We start from the raw sequence: 14,667 nt of genomic DNA, 5'->3' as shown, positions 1-14,667 counted from the left end.
ATCTTGTTCTTATCTTGCTGTATTTGCTGCTCATTTAAAGATAGAGGTCAAATGTCAGACTCTGTCTTCCGATGTGAGAGCTTGGTATTTACTTTTTTCTCTGACTTCAAAGTGGGAGGATTTATGTGACAATCATGCAGGCTAGTGAGGGTAACTCTGAAATGAGGTGGAAACAAATATTTTAAACACATCAACACAAATCCAAACACTAAGCCATGACATTTGAACACATTATGGTTTGTGTGCTGTAAACTTGTATCTGTTAAACTGTATGTCTGTGTAAATGTAATAGTCATTTCAATTGAAGACGCTCGGTGCCTAATGGCAGTGCGCTACCACACCATGCATACTCCACATTACCCCATTCCACTCTGCACCACTCCAGAACTCAACACTCCACTCTTCAGCAATCCACACTGCGTCACTGCTCTCTACTCTTCACCATTCAAGTCTATGCCATTTCAATCAACACCTTCCTACTCTGCATCACTCTATGCCCTTGCATTCTATCCCACTCTATTCTACTATGCATGACTGGACTCCACGCCACTCCATTCTGTGCCACTCCATTTATGCCACTCCACTCTGTCCCACTCCACTCTATGCCACTTTACTCTACAGTCAGTGCACTCTGACATCACTGCACTCTACGCCAATGCACTCTATGCCAGTACACTCTGCAGACACTGCACTCTATATCAGTGCACTCTATGTCATCCATTCTATGCCACCCTAATCTACTCTGCACCACTGCACTCTACGCCACTTGGCAACTTTATGCCTCTGCAATCTACCCTGCACCACTCTACTCTACTCTGCACCATTCCAAACTATGCCATTTCACTCTACTCTGAAACAATCAACTCTGCACCACTCCACTCCACTCCACGCCACTGCAATCTATGCTGCATGGCTCCACTCTGAGCCACTCGACTCTACTCTACTCTGTACCACTCTGCTCTACGCCACTGCACTCTGGTCACAATGAACATACATCAGGATCATGCACATACCTACACACATTGCTGGACACATCCTTGATGCAATTTTTGCTAATCCAGAACCAGTTACCTTTCAAAGGATTACTCCAGTCACTTGGCCAGACAACCATATGCTAGCTTTCCAAAACAAAACACCACAAATCAACACACTGAAGACCACCTTACAGGCACCCACCTATCGACCGTGGAACAAACTCAATCTTGAATACTTAGAAACACAACCAACATCCAACACAGATCTAGACACAATAAATTCAGTTCAAAAGCTTTATGGGTGACTACAGAAAGATTGTGCTATCCTAATACCACCAAGAACAACAAGGCAAGACACATGAAAACAAGCACCCTGGAGAAATACAGAAAGTTAAAACAGCAAAATAGAAAGCTGCAATGCGCCTGGCTCAAAACAAACAACAATCAAGACAAAATTCACCTACAGAAACTTAACAAAATAAACAAGTCAACAACTGAAAAAGCTTAAAAAAGATACTATTCCGACAGAATTCAAAAAGCAAATCAAGAATTGTATAAAATTCTCACTAAATATCATAAACCTAAATGCATAGAAGGAACTCGTCATATTACGCAAGACAAACTGGCAAATCATTACACAACCAAAGTACACATTTCACTCCTATTTAAAACAGAGGACAACCACCAGCACCAACCGATTTCCAAATATCCACTCCAAGAGTAGGCTAACCAAGCCTCTGCTTCATTTAAACAAATATCACAAAGTGAATGTATGGATCTTATCTAAGCAAGCAGTCCATCCAGCTTCCCTTCTGACCCTTGTCCACCACAAATCTTCAAAAACATTCTTCTAACTACTTCTGCTGCCACACCACTGAGAAGAATCATCAATAATTCTTTAACTAGGGGAATCTTTTCTGAAGACCTAAAAAGGGCATACATCCACCGTGGGCCTGCATGACCCCATCAACTACAGACTGATTACAAAATGGGCCTTTCCTGGTCAAATTGATAGAAAGAGCAGCATTCACCTAAATGTGACAATTCATTCAAGAAAACTCAATACTTTCAGACTACCAGACAGGATTACACTCAGTAAGAGGCACAGACTCTGCCCTCATCACCATCTGGGATGCCTTTAAAAAACTCAGTAGATCTCAACGGGGTCGCTGCACTACTTCTCTTGAACCTCTCAGCTGCTTTCGACACAGGTGATCATGACACTCTAATACAAAGACTCTATGAAGAGGGCATAAAGGAGACTGCTCTCGACTGGTGACTGGACAACATCCTTCTTTCAAAACAGAACAAATGTCAATATACATGCAATAACTACTCCTTAAACTGGAAATCCCCAAAGACATTGGAAACTCAGAAATGTTCAGTTGCCTCAGAGCCGTTGATCAATGGATGACATGGAGCCAACTCAAATTGAAAGCTTCCAAAACTGAAATACTAACATGTAGCGACTGGAACAATTATGGAAAAATTATGACCCATTCTGCGTCTGGCCTGATGGCTTAAGACAACCTCATAAAGTATCTAGGGAAGTATGAAACCTTGGAATTGCAATGGACTCCAAGTTATCAATGAATGCCAAAGTGGCCAAATTCACAAGATCAAGCTTCATTACTATGAAACCTCTGCGACTCATCTTTCCCCACCTGGGATTTCCACACAAGGTCTAGGCTCTCTAGTACTGTCTAAACTGGATTATGCCAATGGCCTCTACCACGTATCATCTTAATCAACAAGGAAAAGACTAAAATGGATTCAGAACTCTGCTGCCATATTACTCCTTCATGTAAGGCAACAAGTCCACATTTCCCCTGCCTTGAGGTCCTTACGTTGGTTACAGGTTGTGAAAAGATCCACCTTCAAGCTGCTTTGTATCACCCACAAAGCAATATGTGAAACAGGAACACTTTTCATCAGAAATAAAATCACCAAATACATTCAACAAAGGAACCTCCGCTCCTCATTGGCACCTCGCCTCAAAATCCCACCATAAAAGAAAACAAATCATAGGTGTCACATCTTTCTCCGTCCAAGCAGTCAAACTATGGAACTCATCACCCTGAAATATAAGATCCACTGATAACTATCTTATCTTCTGAAGACTACTAAAAAGAGTTGGCTCTTTCCTACTTAACCACCATACTCAAACACCAATATAAAGCATATCCCTGTGTAAATAAACAATTATTATTTGATTATATATATGTATCTAGATATGTGTATTTCTTTGTACACATATATATAATAATAATTATGTTTTTTAAAATATATAAATATTCTTTAGGACTACTTAACAAATGTATATAGTGCTCAACATGCATAATAGGTCACTGCATAGTTTTCATATAAGTTATTTGAATGAATACTTGTGGAACTCTGTTTTATTTATCCATCAAACTATGTAAATAGTATCATAACAATTTTATCTACAAGTGATTCACTATTGAAATAGTAAGAACAATATATTTTTTTAAAACATATTAGTTATAAAAACTCACAAATAAATTAGGTTAAAGTGCAGCAATATTTGAAAATCTGAGTTTATAAAATACCACTTTAGGTCTCAATATATTATCTGCCTTATACATATATACCCTCCCTATGTACTTATGTATGTATATATGTATTACTTTACTCCTACTGTAGAAGGGAAAAAAACCTTCAACTCTCTCCATTGCACTACTCAATGTCTCACCCTATACCTCTATCAATATATCCTTTACCTCCACTCTCTGACCCATTCCAAACCTCAGTCTACTACTACGATCTCCAAAATAACCCTTTCCAGACTATTCCCTTCTCTTCTTGGATCACCACAAACCTCATTTTACTTTTATGATCTTTCAAACAACCCAATCTAAGTTCTTGCCTCAAGTATCCCTTCTTTGACTCACCTCAAACCTCGTTATACTAGTATTTTATCCCTAATCCATTCTAGGGACTCTTCTCTCCTCCATCTATCATTTAACTCATCCCAAACCTCATCCTACTACTATCACCTCTCAAATAACACTTTCTAGCCTCTTCTATCCCTCCATTATTCTAATTAGTCCAACTAACAGATAACCCTGTAATCATCTCATATTTCCCTATACTAATCCACTGCTAATCCTTTCTGAGTTCTGGAGTAGAGTGCTACTCACCAAAATTCAGTTCCACGCCTCATCAAGGGTAGTAAGCGATATATAAATACAATTATAATTACAATTGCTATCTGCATTTCAATGTAGAATTGTGTTTTTGATGGATTATGTAAAAAATAACTATTTTTAAAAATCTGGGCACTAAATAATAACTATTTTTATACATTGATCTTTTAAGTTTCTGAAAATTCCTTCAAGGGTCTTAGGTGTTCCATATTTACAGGTAAACCATACGAGGGCTATTTTGAAACTTGAAGATCTGTATCTTGGTCTTTTGGCCACATTTCTTTCATACATATACAATGGCCCTCTTTCAACCCCAAATATTCATAGTAATGTCTTTCTCGATATGCATTCCTATTTGTACTACATGTACATTTAGCAATATCACAATTCTTTATAGACCACACAGGGTGACTCTTTCATCAAGCAATTCTGTTGTTTTTAAAGGACTCAGAGTTTTAACCAGGCCCTTGGTGCCTGAACCTATAACATTTAAATTATTATCAAGATCATCACATTTTAGCAAAATCATTCAGTAACTTTGGCAGACCATCAGGAGGCTAGGCAATATATGTTCCCACAGTAGTGAAGGTTGATGGATTTAAGCTGAACCTGTCAAATATTCTCTTGCAGGCAGTGATAAAAAGAAAACTGGACTGTACTACTGAATAATGTTTACCCTGATATACAAAATCAATGACATAAAAACAGTTTTAAGAACGGCTAGAGGCCTTAATCCACTTCCATCCAGTCCACAAAGTGATATTCACAGGAGATTTAAATCCAATTTATTAAATAATTCACAAAGTGCTTCCCAAAAGACTATGTCCAGCACCGAAGTACCACTAAATTCAAAGGACCTTACAGATATAAAAAAAGATTTATAAGGTAAAGAAATAGATGAATTTCTCTGTAATTTGTCCCTAATCCCTGTAAAATGGTGTGAACAGCTTAGAAAAGTGGGTCACATACTCACTGCTCTAGTAGAAGTGCCATATTAGATTATACATATATGACACAGTTTATTTTCTCAAAATGCACAGACCTTTTTGCTCTGTAAAGTGTCAAACGTGACCGGAATCCTATTGCAATATACTTACACCTATACTTTAATATGCAGCTCGACTGAAACTTATTGGCAACGAGCAATGTCTTTCTCAAACAAACAAGGATCAGGTGGGAGCCCGATGGTATGGGGAGACTAAAATAATTGAAATCTTCAGAAGAAACTGATGACTTCATGGAAGTTGTTCTTAGTTACACATTGGAACATGTATTTTAAAACTTTGACCAGTCATAGGAAACACCTCATAAATAATGGTTCATGTCTTAATTTAAACATCTCAAAGCTGAGATTATGAAAATTAAAATTACACAGACAAAATTGGTAACATTCAGAGTTACATGGGGCCAGATGTAGTAAGCTTTTGCGCGTCGCAAACTGCGAAAAACGCAGTTTGCGACGCGCAAAAGGCTTAACGCGATGCACAACCTCAAATTGCGAGTGGGTACAGACTCGCAATTTGAGGCTGCGACTCGCAAATAGGAAGGGGTGTTCCCTTCCTATTTGCAACCCCATCGCCATGCTGAGTTGGTTTGGGACGGCGAATGCAGTCGCAAACCAACTTGCAGTTACCATCCACTTGAAGTGGATGGTAACACATTCGCAAAAGGGAAGGGGTTCCCATGGGACCCCTTCCCCTTTGTGAATGCCCAAAAATATATTTTTTCAGAGCAGGCAGTGGTCCATGGTTTCGGAAGTTTTTAGTTTTGCAGCTCGTTTTCCTTTAAGGAAAACGGGCTGCAAAAAATAAAAAAAACTGCTTTATTTAAAAGCAGTCACAGACATGGTGGTCTGCTGTCTCCAGCAGGCCACCATCCCTGTGAGTGCATTGACTTGCTATGGGGTCGCAAACTGCTACCCACCTCATTAATGTTCATGAGGTGGGTCTTTGCGACCCCATAGCGAGTTGCAGAAGGTGTCGGAGACACCTTTCTGCATAATATTTTGCGAGTTGCAAATTGCGAGTCACTACGACTCGCAATTTGCAAGTCGCAAAATATTTTTTTGCTACATCTGGCCCTAAGTTAGATCTGTTAAAAACAGAATACAGGAAAAGACCGTGGTAGGCAAAAATAAAATATAATGAAACCCAGTGGCAACTTAAATACAAAATCGCAAAATCAAGAGATCAAAGTAAATTCTGGAGATATATAACCAAGCTGGATGAGAACACCAATTGGGTTACCCTAAATGGATTAAGCAACATCTAATTGGGAGAAGAACATTTGCCAAATCTACATCCAAAATAACTCTGATGAGGCAAGGACATTGGACACAGGACTAGATAATTATTTGTTTAGCATTCTAACCAGAAATGATAGCCTCAGGGTTATGACTCAAGCTATACACTCAGTGGGTCTGACACCAAATTAGCCCTGAAATAATGCAGATCGAAAGGTGCCCTGGGGCCAAACGAATCCCCAGTGACCTATTTGAAGCAGACATTCACTACTAGGAGACCTGGTTAATTCCTTCACAGAAGGCATCTTTTTAGCTATCAATCACAGTAGGATCCTTGTGGATCAGTTCTCTGTCTCCTTTTAAAAAATGGCAACAGGTCATACCCAACTTGTTATTATCTGATGGCTTTATTGGACATTGATGGAAAAGGCTATGACAGTATCTTACTAAAAGAACTAGAAACGTTGGCCGAAAATAAGACAACTATTCAATTTGTTTGAGACAGGCTTTCAACCAAACTGTAGAACTATGAATAATATTGTTACACTGTTATATTAGGTGCAACATGCAATGTATGGGAAAAATGCTCTACTCTTTGCTTATTTCATTAGTTACAGATCCACTTTTGATAGTGTGGATGTTACAACCTCTGGAAGAAGCCAGCAGCTTGAAGTTTTCCAGACCCCCTGCTCAAGCACTTATTTTATTATATTCCCAAACGTGGGTAAGAATAAAACTCAATAGAGATCATTAAATTTCAAAGGAAATCTACATCACTAGGTGGCTTAAACAAGGCTCGCCCAGTTGCTCAGCCTCTATGCTGCCACTATTAGTTGTGAGTTAAATAAAACCAAATCTTTTCCACTTAAAATTGACGACCATCAACTCCAAATTTGGCAATATATTAATGAAATTCCCATCCTTGATCAAACATGTATTGGCTTATGAAAAGCTTTGCACTACACAATTACAGTATTGAAAACAAGCTGGACCCAAACCAGTAAAATCAAAGGTAATGATCTTTGGAAATCCCAATAAAGCCAAAAAACATGGCAGTCCAGCCAGTCTCGTTTTGGCTAAATCACAACATACAACTATTATAAAAATGACTAACGGAGAAGGGAATGGTGAGACATTAATTAACGATTGTAAAACATAGAGGTGCTTCAAACATTCGGCCTGTGTAGACTGAGGCCCTCATTATAATCCTGGCTGTCCGGCATGGCTGCCCAGCCTGCCATATAATGACCCACCCTAATCCCCACAGCGGAATACACGGCGACCGTCAGCGGAAGTATTCCAATCCAACAGGGCAGCTCTGCAAGCAGCGCTGCCCTCCGGATAATGATACCCATTCCGCCAGCCTTTTCCCAGCGGTTCACACCGCCAGGGAAAGGCTGGCGGAATGGGTATCTTGGGGAGATTTGGGGGCCCCTGTGTAGTGCCTCATCGCTCAAGTCACTGCCTGATTTACGGGCAGTGTTCTGCGCGACGGGTGCAGCTGCACCCGCCGCACACCAACATTGGCGGCGGCGCTGTCAATGTTACGGCCCTTTTCCCCGCTGGGCCGGCGGGGAAAACATTATACGGCCGGCAGGGGGGGGGCGGGTAGGCACGCTGGCATTCATCTATTGTCCACCAGCGCGGATCTGCCGAGATCATAATGATGGCCTGAATGTGGAATTAAAAAGTCCTTCAGCCAGCGCTATTTTAAAGGTAACAAAAGCAGAGCTTCTCCCTAATGTAATTTATGATCAAGAAGGAATTCCTGGGCACCCTTCTACAACTCTGGATTTAATACAGTGTGATACTTTTTGGAAACTCTTCTATTTACCAAAAACATATCTACAGCTCAAATATATCTCGAATTTGTCTTACTAAGACAAGATATAGCCTGTAAAGATGACCATTTAAAGTATTGCTATCTGGTAATGAACGCCAGGACAGATACTCTGAAAAATGTAATAAATTCAATGCTGGAGATGGGTCGTCATGCCCATAATTCCTGATGTGCCTGTTTAACAGGAGCTATTCAGGATTTAAATGTAGAACGTATGTGGAGGGAGAATGCAACTAGGTTATTTATAAATCTGAAATAAAATGTTAGATTATATTGCTTAGCAGCTCCACAGACTTCATGGAGCTAACCAAAATTAAAAATGCAAGGTTAACTATGGACTCTTAGAAACGCCATGCTAGATTAATATTATTTAACATAATCATTACCAAATACAGTGCAACTAACATAATTAGAACACAGTTTAAGTTGTTTCACATAAGATATTTAAGATTCTCTTGGTCTAATCAACCATTAACCGATTTAAGAACTAGATGCACCAATTTATAAACATATTACTTAAACCCTGGTAATATTTCAGAATTCTGACATGGTGCCAACTCTTTTCCGCCTATGTTTTTTTAATAAAAAATATTAATTTCTAAAGTAAGTAATACATATTTATAAAATTCTTATCTTCAGAAAGTGAAACATTCTGTTCTATAATAGATGCCATGTTCCTAGATCATTGTTTTTTTCTTCTGTATTGTAATGATTTTATTTAATCAAAGACACTACATCTACTTGCATACTTATCCCTTGTCCTGACACTGTGACCCTGATTTACATATAGTCGGACGTCCTGCTGTTCCGCCATGGGTATGGAGTAAATTACTACTTCACCACAACAGAGGGGCCACTCACCTATTTTATAAATGACTGCCAAGCAGGTGGTCATTTATAAAAGTATTGGCAGGAACCAGGTCCACAGCAGTTTCTGTCAATGCATTTTACTCTTTGTTACAGGTTGCATCAACAGGGACGCAGCCCTGCAGCAAAGAGTTTTCTTTTTTTATTTAGTAAACGAAAATCCTGAAACTACTTTAAATAGAAAAAGTAATTTTGCCCTCACTATGGGAGCCATCTCTAATGGTTAGGGGGGCATTATTTGCATTTTAGTGTCCCTCACTTCCAGGGTTAGCCTGGTGGTAAAAGACAGTAAAGATTTGCTATATAACCACCCATCTTAATCGGGCAGGCGGACATATAGCCATTTCTCTGATGACCCTTTCTTCATATGGCCATCCAAGAAGGTTGGCCACGCCATGGGTGTAGTAGTTTCCGTCATGGCCAAATGTAAGGTCCTCCAACATATAGATGGGCTGGGTGGACCACTATGCTGGCAGGGGGGGAAACACTGTTGCCTCTTTGACGGAGTTCCCTTCCTAACAAACATATAAATCAGGCCCAAAATGTAATACTTATTCCTAGTGTCCCTGTGTTCTATGTCGAATTGCGGCATACCGTTGTGTCAGGTCTTATAACTCTTAACTCTTGTTGTATCATTCGTTTGCGTTGTTAGGTTCCATTGAGCTGAGGTTAAATGACATGGTGCGTGCAGCAAAGACTGCACAGCAGTGCACAATCAAGATGGCTAAAGACAGAGCAACGCCCCGTTTCTCCATCTTCAGGAACAAGCGCATGAGGGGCTGGTGGCCAGTGATCAAACTGAAAGATGAAGAAGATGAGGAACGGGAAGAGCGTGAAGGAAAGAACAAAAAAAAGAAGAAAAAGAAGAAGAATGTGAACCCAGAGGATGTTCAGTACACAGATGACACCGGAAATACATACATCTTGGCAGTGAGTTCAAAATAACATACTGGCAGCAGATATTATTAATTCGGACTGATTGTAATTTGTGAAATGTTATTTTGCTGAACACATGCATAATTGTCCCTGAATATCAAGCAAAAAAGCACAAAATTCTATTGGTCGGTATCTTGATGAAAAATGTATGTAAGAGAATACCCACGGACAGTTTTCACTCAAAATGCTAGCAGGAAACTGGCTTGAGGAATAACGTGTGGAGGAGAACATGTCTCTCTGCAAAATATTCCTTACTTGGATCAGTTTCCCATGGGCAAAATCAGACTGAATTTCACATCAGGTGGAATGGTGAAAAATGCTCTCATTTCCCATTATATAAAAATTTCTTAATCATGCAAGCTATTGTAACATAAGTTCTGCACTCCTCTCACTCCTCACTCTAAGGATTAATTATATTTTTCTATTACCACTGAGTTTAGTGATTTGTTAAACATGTATAATGTTTGTGAGGGTATTTTGAGCAGTTCGATGTGTCATCAAATAGACAATAGTATGGACTCTTAGCTGCTGTCCCACTCTCACCCCCGCCATGGTCTGCACCTGGTTGTCCTACCCATAACTTCCAAAACAGAACCATATCTGGTTGTCATATCCACTGCTTACCAATGGACCCAACCCTGGTGTTCCTGCTTCCATACTCTAATGGAACCAAATCGGAATATTGATCCCCAGCTATCCAAAACAGACGTGTACTTGGGTGTCCTGCTTCCATCCCTAAACCACATTACAGATCCATACCTACTTGTCATGTCTGGTATCCCCCAATGGTTCCATTACTGGCTTTCCTGGTCCTCTCAAAGCAGCAAATCACAGATGATACAAACATGTTCTGCTCTCCAACCCAACCCCAGGCACAGCTATATACGTGGACATCCTTTTCTTCCCCAAAAGGTCCCAAAACAACAAGTGCACATTCAACATTCAACAATGGATACATGAAGTTCCTCTTTCAAGCAAGAGTTGGAAAATCTAAAAATCCACAGACTTAACAGGCCAAACTGAAGTGAAAGCAATCTAATAATTCTAGGAGCATTATTTCTCTGCAGCAGCAAATAATGCATGTGCCTGTGAAAAAAATATAGACATGGTACAAACCACAGTGACACAATAACCAAATACAGTGTTGCCAGAGGATAAGCAGTGCATGTTTGCATCAAAGGAAAGTCACAAATCATGTGCCATGAGAAATAACACTATTTTAAAATACGGAGCCAACATATAGGCCCTCATTACGACCCTGGCGGTTTGTAACCGCTAGGGCCGCTGGACGCGGAGGCACCGCCGACAGGCCGGCGGTGCCCCGCAGGGCATTCTGACTGCGGCGGCTTAGCCGCGGTCAGAGAAGGGAAACCGGCGGTCTCCCGCCGGTTTCCCGCTGCCCCCGAGGAATCCTCCAAGTGTGCATGTCAGTTTGGTTGGTGGTCTTAGGCCTGCCAAATGGACATGTGCACTTAGGTTTCTCTAACCCAACTGTATTGCACAGCTGGGTTGGAGAAACAGCACAGACTCCAGTGCACTGTCTGAGTGGCTCAGACAAACCCTGGCACTGCTCTCATCCTACGTATAGTATGAGAGTAACGCCAGGATTGCCTGGGGAGCCTGTGCTAGTGTCCCAGGGACTGTTGGGACACCAACAGGAGAGAAGAGGAGCAAGGTTACCATCAACACAGGTCCATTTTTTATTTTTATTATTATTTTATTCCCTCCCCCATCCCCTTGCTTGCCCCTCCCCTTGAGATTTGAGGCACTGATCGTCTGGTTCTGAAAATGAACAGTTTTCATCTCAAACTCTGTACCCTTCTTGTCCCCTTTTTGTGTCCCATCTGAGCAAACCTGTTAAATTGTTGGGATAATTAAATAGAGGCAGTATGGGATTGAAAGGCAGTTCAGATGGCTTCCCTTTGTATAAATGTCATTTTGCAGTTGTCTCTTTTAATTGCTTCTTGACATTAGGTTGAAGAATTGTTGGGAAGGTTGTCTATCACAAAAACAAAGAATACACAGTTCCAATAAAGAGAAAAAAGAGAAAGTGTGATCCCTGCTGAGTCCCAGGGGCAAGAAAAGGAAGTCTCTGGGATCCAAATGTACTGGAACAAAAGCCCTCACTCACCAATAGGTGACATGCTTCATCATTGGGCTGTGCTTCTCATCAGGCCGGCACTGCAATGCCTGATGGGCCCCACAAAGGGGGCTATTTGCCGGAGTTCTTTGATGTAAATTGGATTGGTATAGAAGGAAAGTGCTGTTAAAAATAGCTAGAGGTAGAAAAGATCATTTATTTAGTTTTAAACCTCTGTCATGATTAAAAACAAGAAAAACTAATTCGGAGAAAAGAGTATAAGGTCTCGTCTCCCCTGCAAAAAGTCCAAAAACACCTTACCCTGAATTCTGGGAGTGTAGTATGAGCAGGTGTAGGAGCCCCTATACTGCTAAAAAGGTCAACATGTTTCTCCCTATATAAGCCTCTAAGATATAATGCGATTCATCAGGACCAGAAAAAAACCTACCTAATCCTAATTGTCACAGTACCTACAGTGGATATTGCATTGTTTCGCAGGAACCTAAAAAATGAATGTAGAAGAGAGTCAAGTGCATTGTACACTTTATATATCTCAAAAAGTCATGAGGCAAAGAACACACATTGGTGACCTGTCACCTACGTGATTTGCATGCCTGAAAAAAACGTGAACAACAAATCATGCACTCATTAATTAAAATATGTTTGTGTTTATCCTCCTCGTATTATGGGATGGGCCCCATCGGGTGTGCAACAAGTTACTGTGGTTCTAAGAGGTCTAAATATGAAATTGATAAGTCATTATAAAGCAGTTACAGATTTAATTACTGTAATGACAATATACATAGAAAATAGGACTTGAATCGGCTGGTAAATGAGTGCCCACATTGAATATCTAAATATCTCATTGTCCCTTTCTATTTAGGCTTAGCTGAAGATGGAAGAATGCACCAAGCCCTATTGGTGTGTTGTTTGCTAAGATACTATGACCATGTAAGAAAGTACTAAACAGTGCCCTAAGATGCAATAATAAAAAAAGAAGGGTAAAAAAATTGAGCAAGTTGAAAAAGAAAAAAAGGTTCAGGTCAAACGTGCCTTTCTTTTGGAAAAGTTCCTACTGATCAATATATGGAAAGGAACATGTTCCTTCTCAGATACATCGAAGTTCTAGAAGTCCCCAGTGTAACCAGATGGTTAGAACTTCGGGGACTTTGTAATTTAGTCAAGTGCTGTTTCCTTATTGAACTGAGAAGAGCGCTGCTAACAGCGTGTTTACACCAAGTTCCAGTCCCCTGTGTAAAGCCGGAAAAAAGTGGTTGGCGCGCATTATATAGTGCACTCCTGGTTTTCGGCAACAGCCGAAAGCAATTAGAATAATTGCATGCGTTCAAAAAGAGAAAGAGAAAAACGGGGCACTTACTTTTAACTCTGCCACAGCGACCGGTGTCACCTACCCGGCTTGAAGCTCCCAGTATTGTGAAAGGTACACCCCGGAGCGAGCCTTAAGTTGAGAGAAAGATATTGAAATAAAGGAAGGACTAAACATATTGCTAAGGGGTGGGGGCCATCTTAATTCATGCAGTATAGCCGTAGTGAACTACGGTAGAAATAACAAAAGGGAAAGAATCCCTTTTTCCATATCTGCGGCCATCTTACAGTATTTTTCAGGAAATAGAAGCTTTCAAAGTGGTATATTTCGTAAAGATTTAAATGAGGAAAGTAAAAAAAGTAGAAGGGTGGAACAGTCATTAATATTCTTCACAATGTAATCATCTCAAATGGAGTGAAAATGTCCTGATTTAAGAGAACTAGTCTACCCATCAACCAAGGAGGAAAATTCATTTGTCCATGATAAACTTAGGTAGCCACAAGAGAAAAATAGTCTTTAATAAATCTGGGTAGCCCCATAGTAAAGAGAAAAGTAGAAAATGGGTCTTTAAGAAAACTTCGTCTAATTTCTTTAAGATCCCAGAGTGTATTAGAAATGAATAAGTGGCAAATTTCATCAATAATAACTACTCAAGGAATATCATCATGGAATTTTATCTACGATGAATGAAGTCTACCCATTGGATATCATCATTGAGTCTTTTTTTATATGTTTTAAGTCTTTATATCCAACGTTGTTCTTTCTCGAACAGTCTGATAGTACATTCTCTATTATCCTTAAAACTTTCCAGAATTACCCACTTGAGATCATTGGGGGTATGTTGTTGTCCATTCTTTCAACCCCAGCCAGAGCCGGGCCAGAGGCGGAAACAGAAGAAGAGGGAGGAGCATACACTGGGCCCAAGAGGAATCATAGATGGTGACCAGGAGTCGCAGTGCAGCACCAGCAAAGAAACTTTAGTGGTCAATCTCTTAGACATAATTTTATCTCCCATTGAACTATCAGGTCTTGAAAAGGGATTGGTTTTTGTTCCAACCCCCAAAGAGGATTTATTTCGATTGAATTGTCAAATAACTGCTATATTCTGGAAAATCCGTCTACACTTTTTCTTAAAGGACCGGATCCCATTGACTTCGAAGGGAAAAACTGATCTGAGGAATCCCTCCACTTTTATGCCTCCAGCCACTTCGGTACCCATTGAGGTACTGACCTT

The 14,667-nt window shown here is 40.2% G+C and overlaps 1 protein-coding gene across 2 annotated transcripts in view; it reads left to right on the top strand.

Moving 5' to 3' along the window:
• Window positions 1–14,667, top strand: part of LOC138304105 (fer-1-like protein 4) — a 1,042,026-nt gene that overhangs the window by 1,011,937 nt on the left and 15,422 nt on the right. For both annotated transcript variants that reach the window (XM_069243852.1, XM_069243853.1), the window contains one exon: window positions 9,743–10,020. In XM_069243852.1, coding sequence (XP_069099953.1) covers window positions 9,743–10,020 — 278 coding nt within the window. The remainder of the gene's footprint in view (window positions 1–9,742; window positions 10,021–14,667) is intronic.

The sequence above is a fragment of the Pleurodeles waltl genome, chromosome 7 (assembly GCF_031143425.1).
Source record: "Pleurodeles waltl isolate 20211129_DDA chromosome 7, aPleWal1.hap1.20221129, whole genome shotgun sequence".
NCBI classification, from domain to species: domain Eukaryota; kingdom Metazoa; phylum Chordata; class Amphibia; order Caudata; family Salamandridae; genus Pleurodeles; species Pleurodeles waltl.
This window is presented reverse-complemented; position numbering and strand designations above follow the sequence as displayed.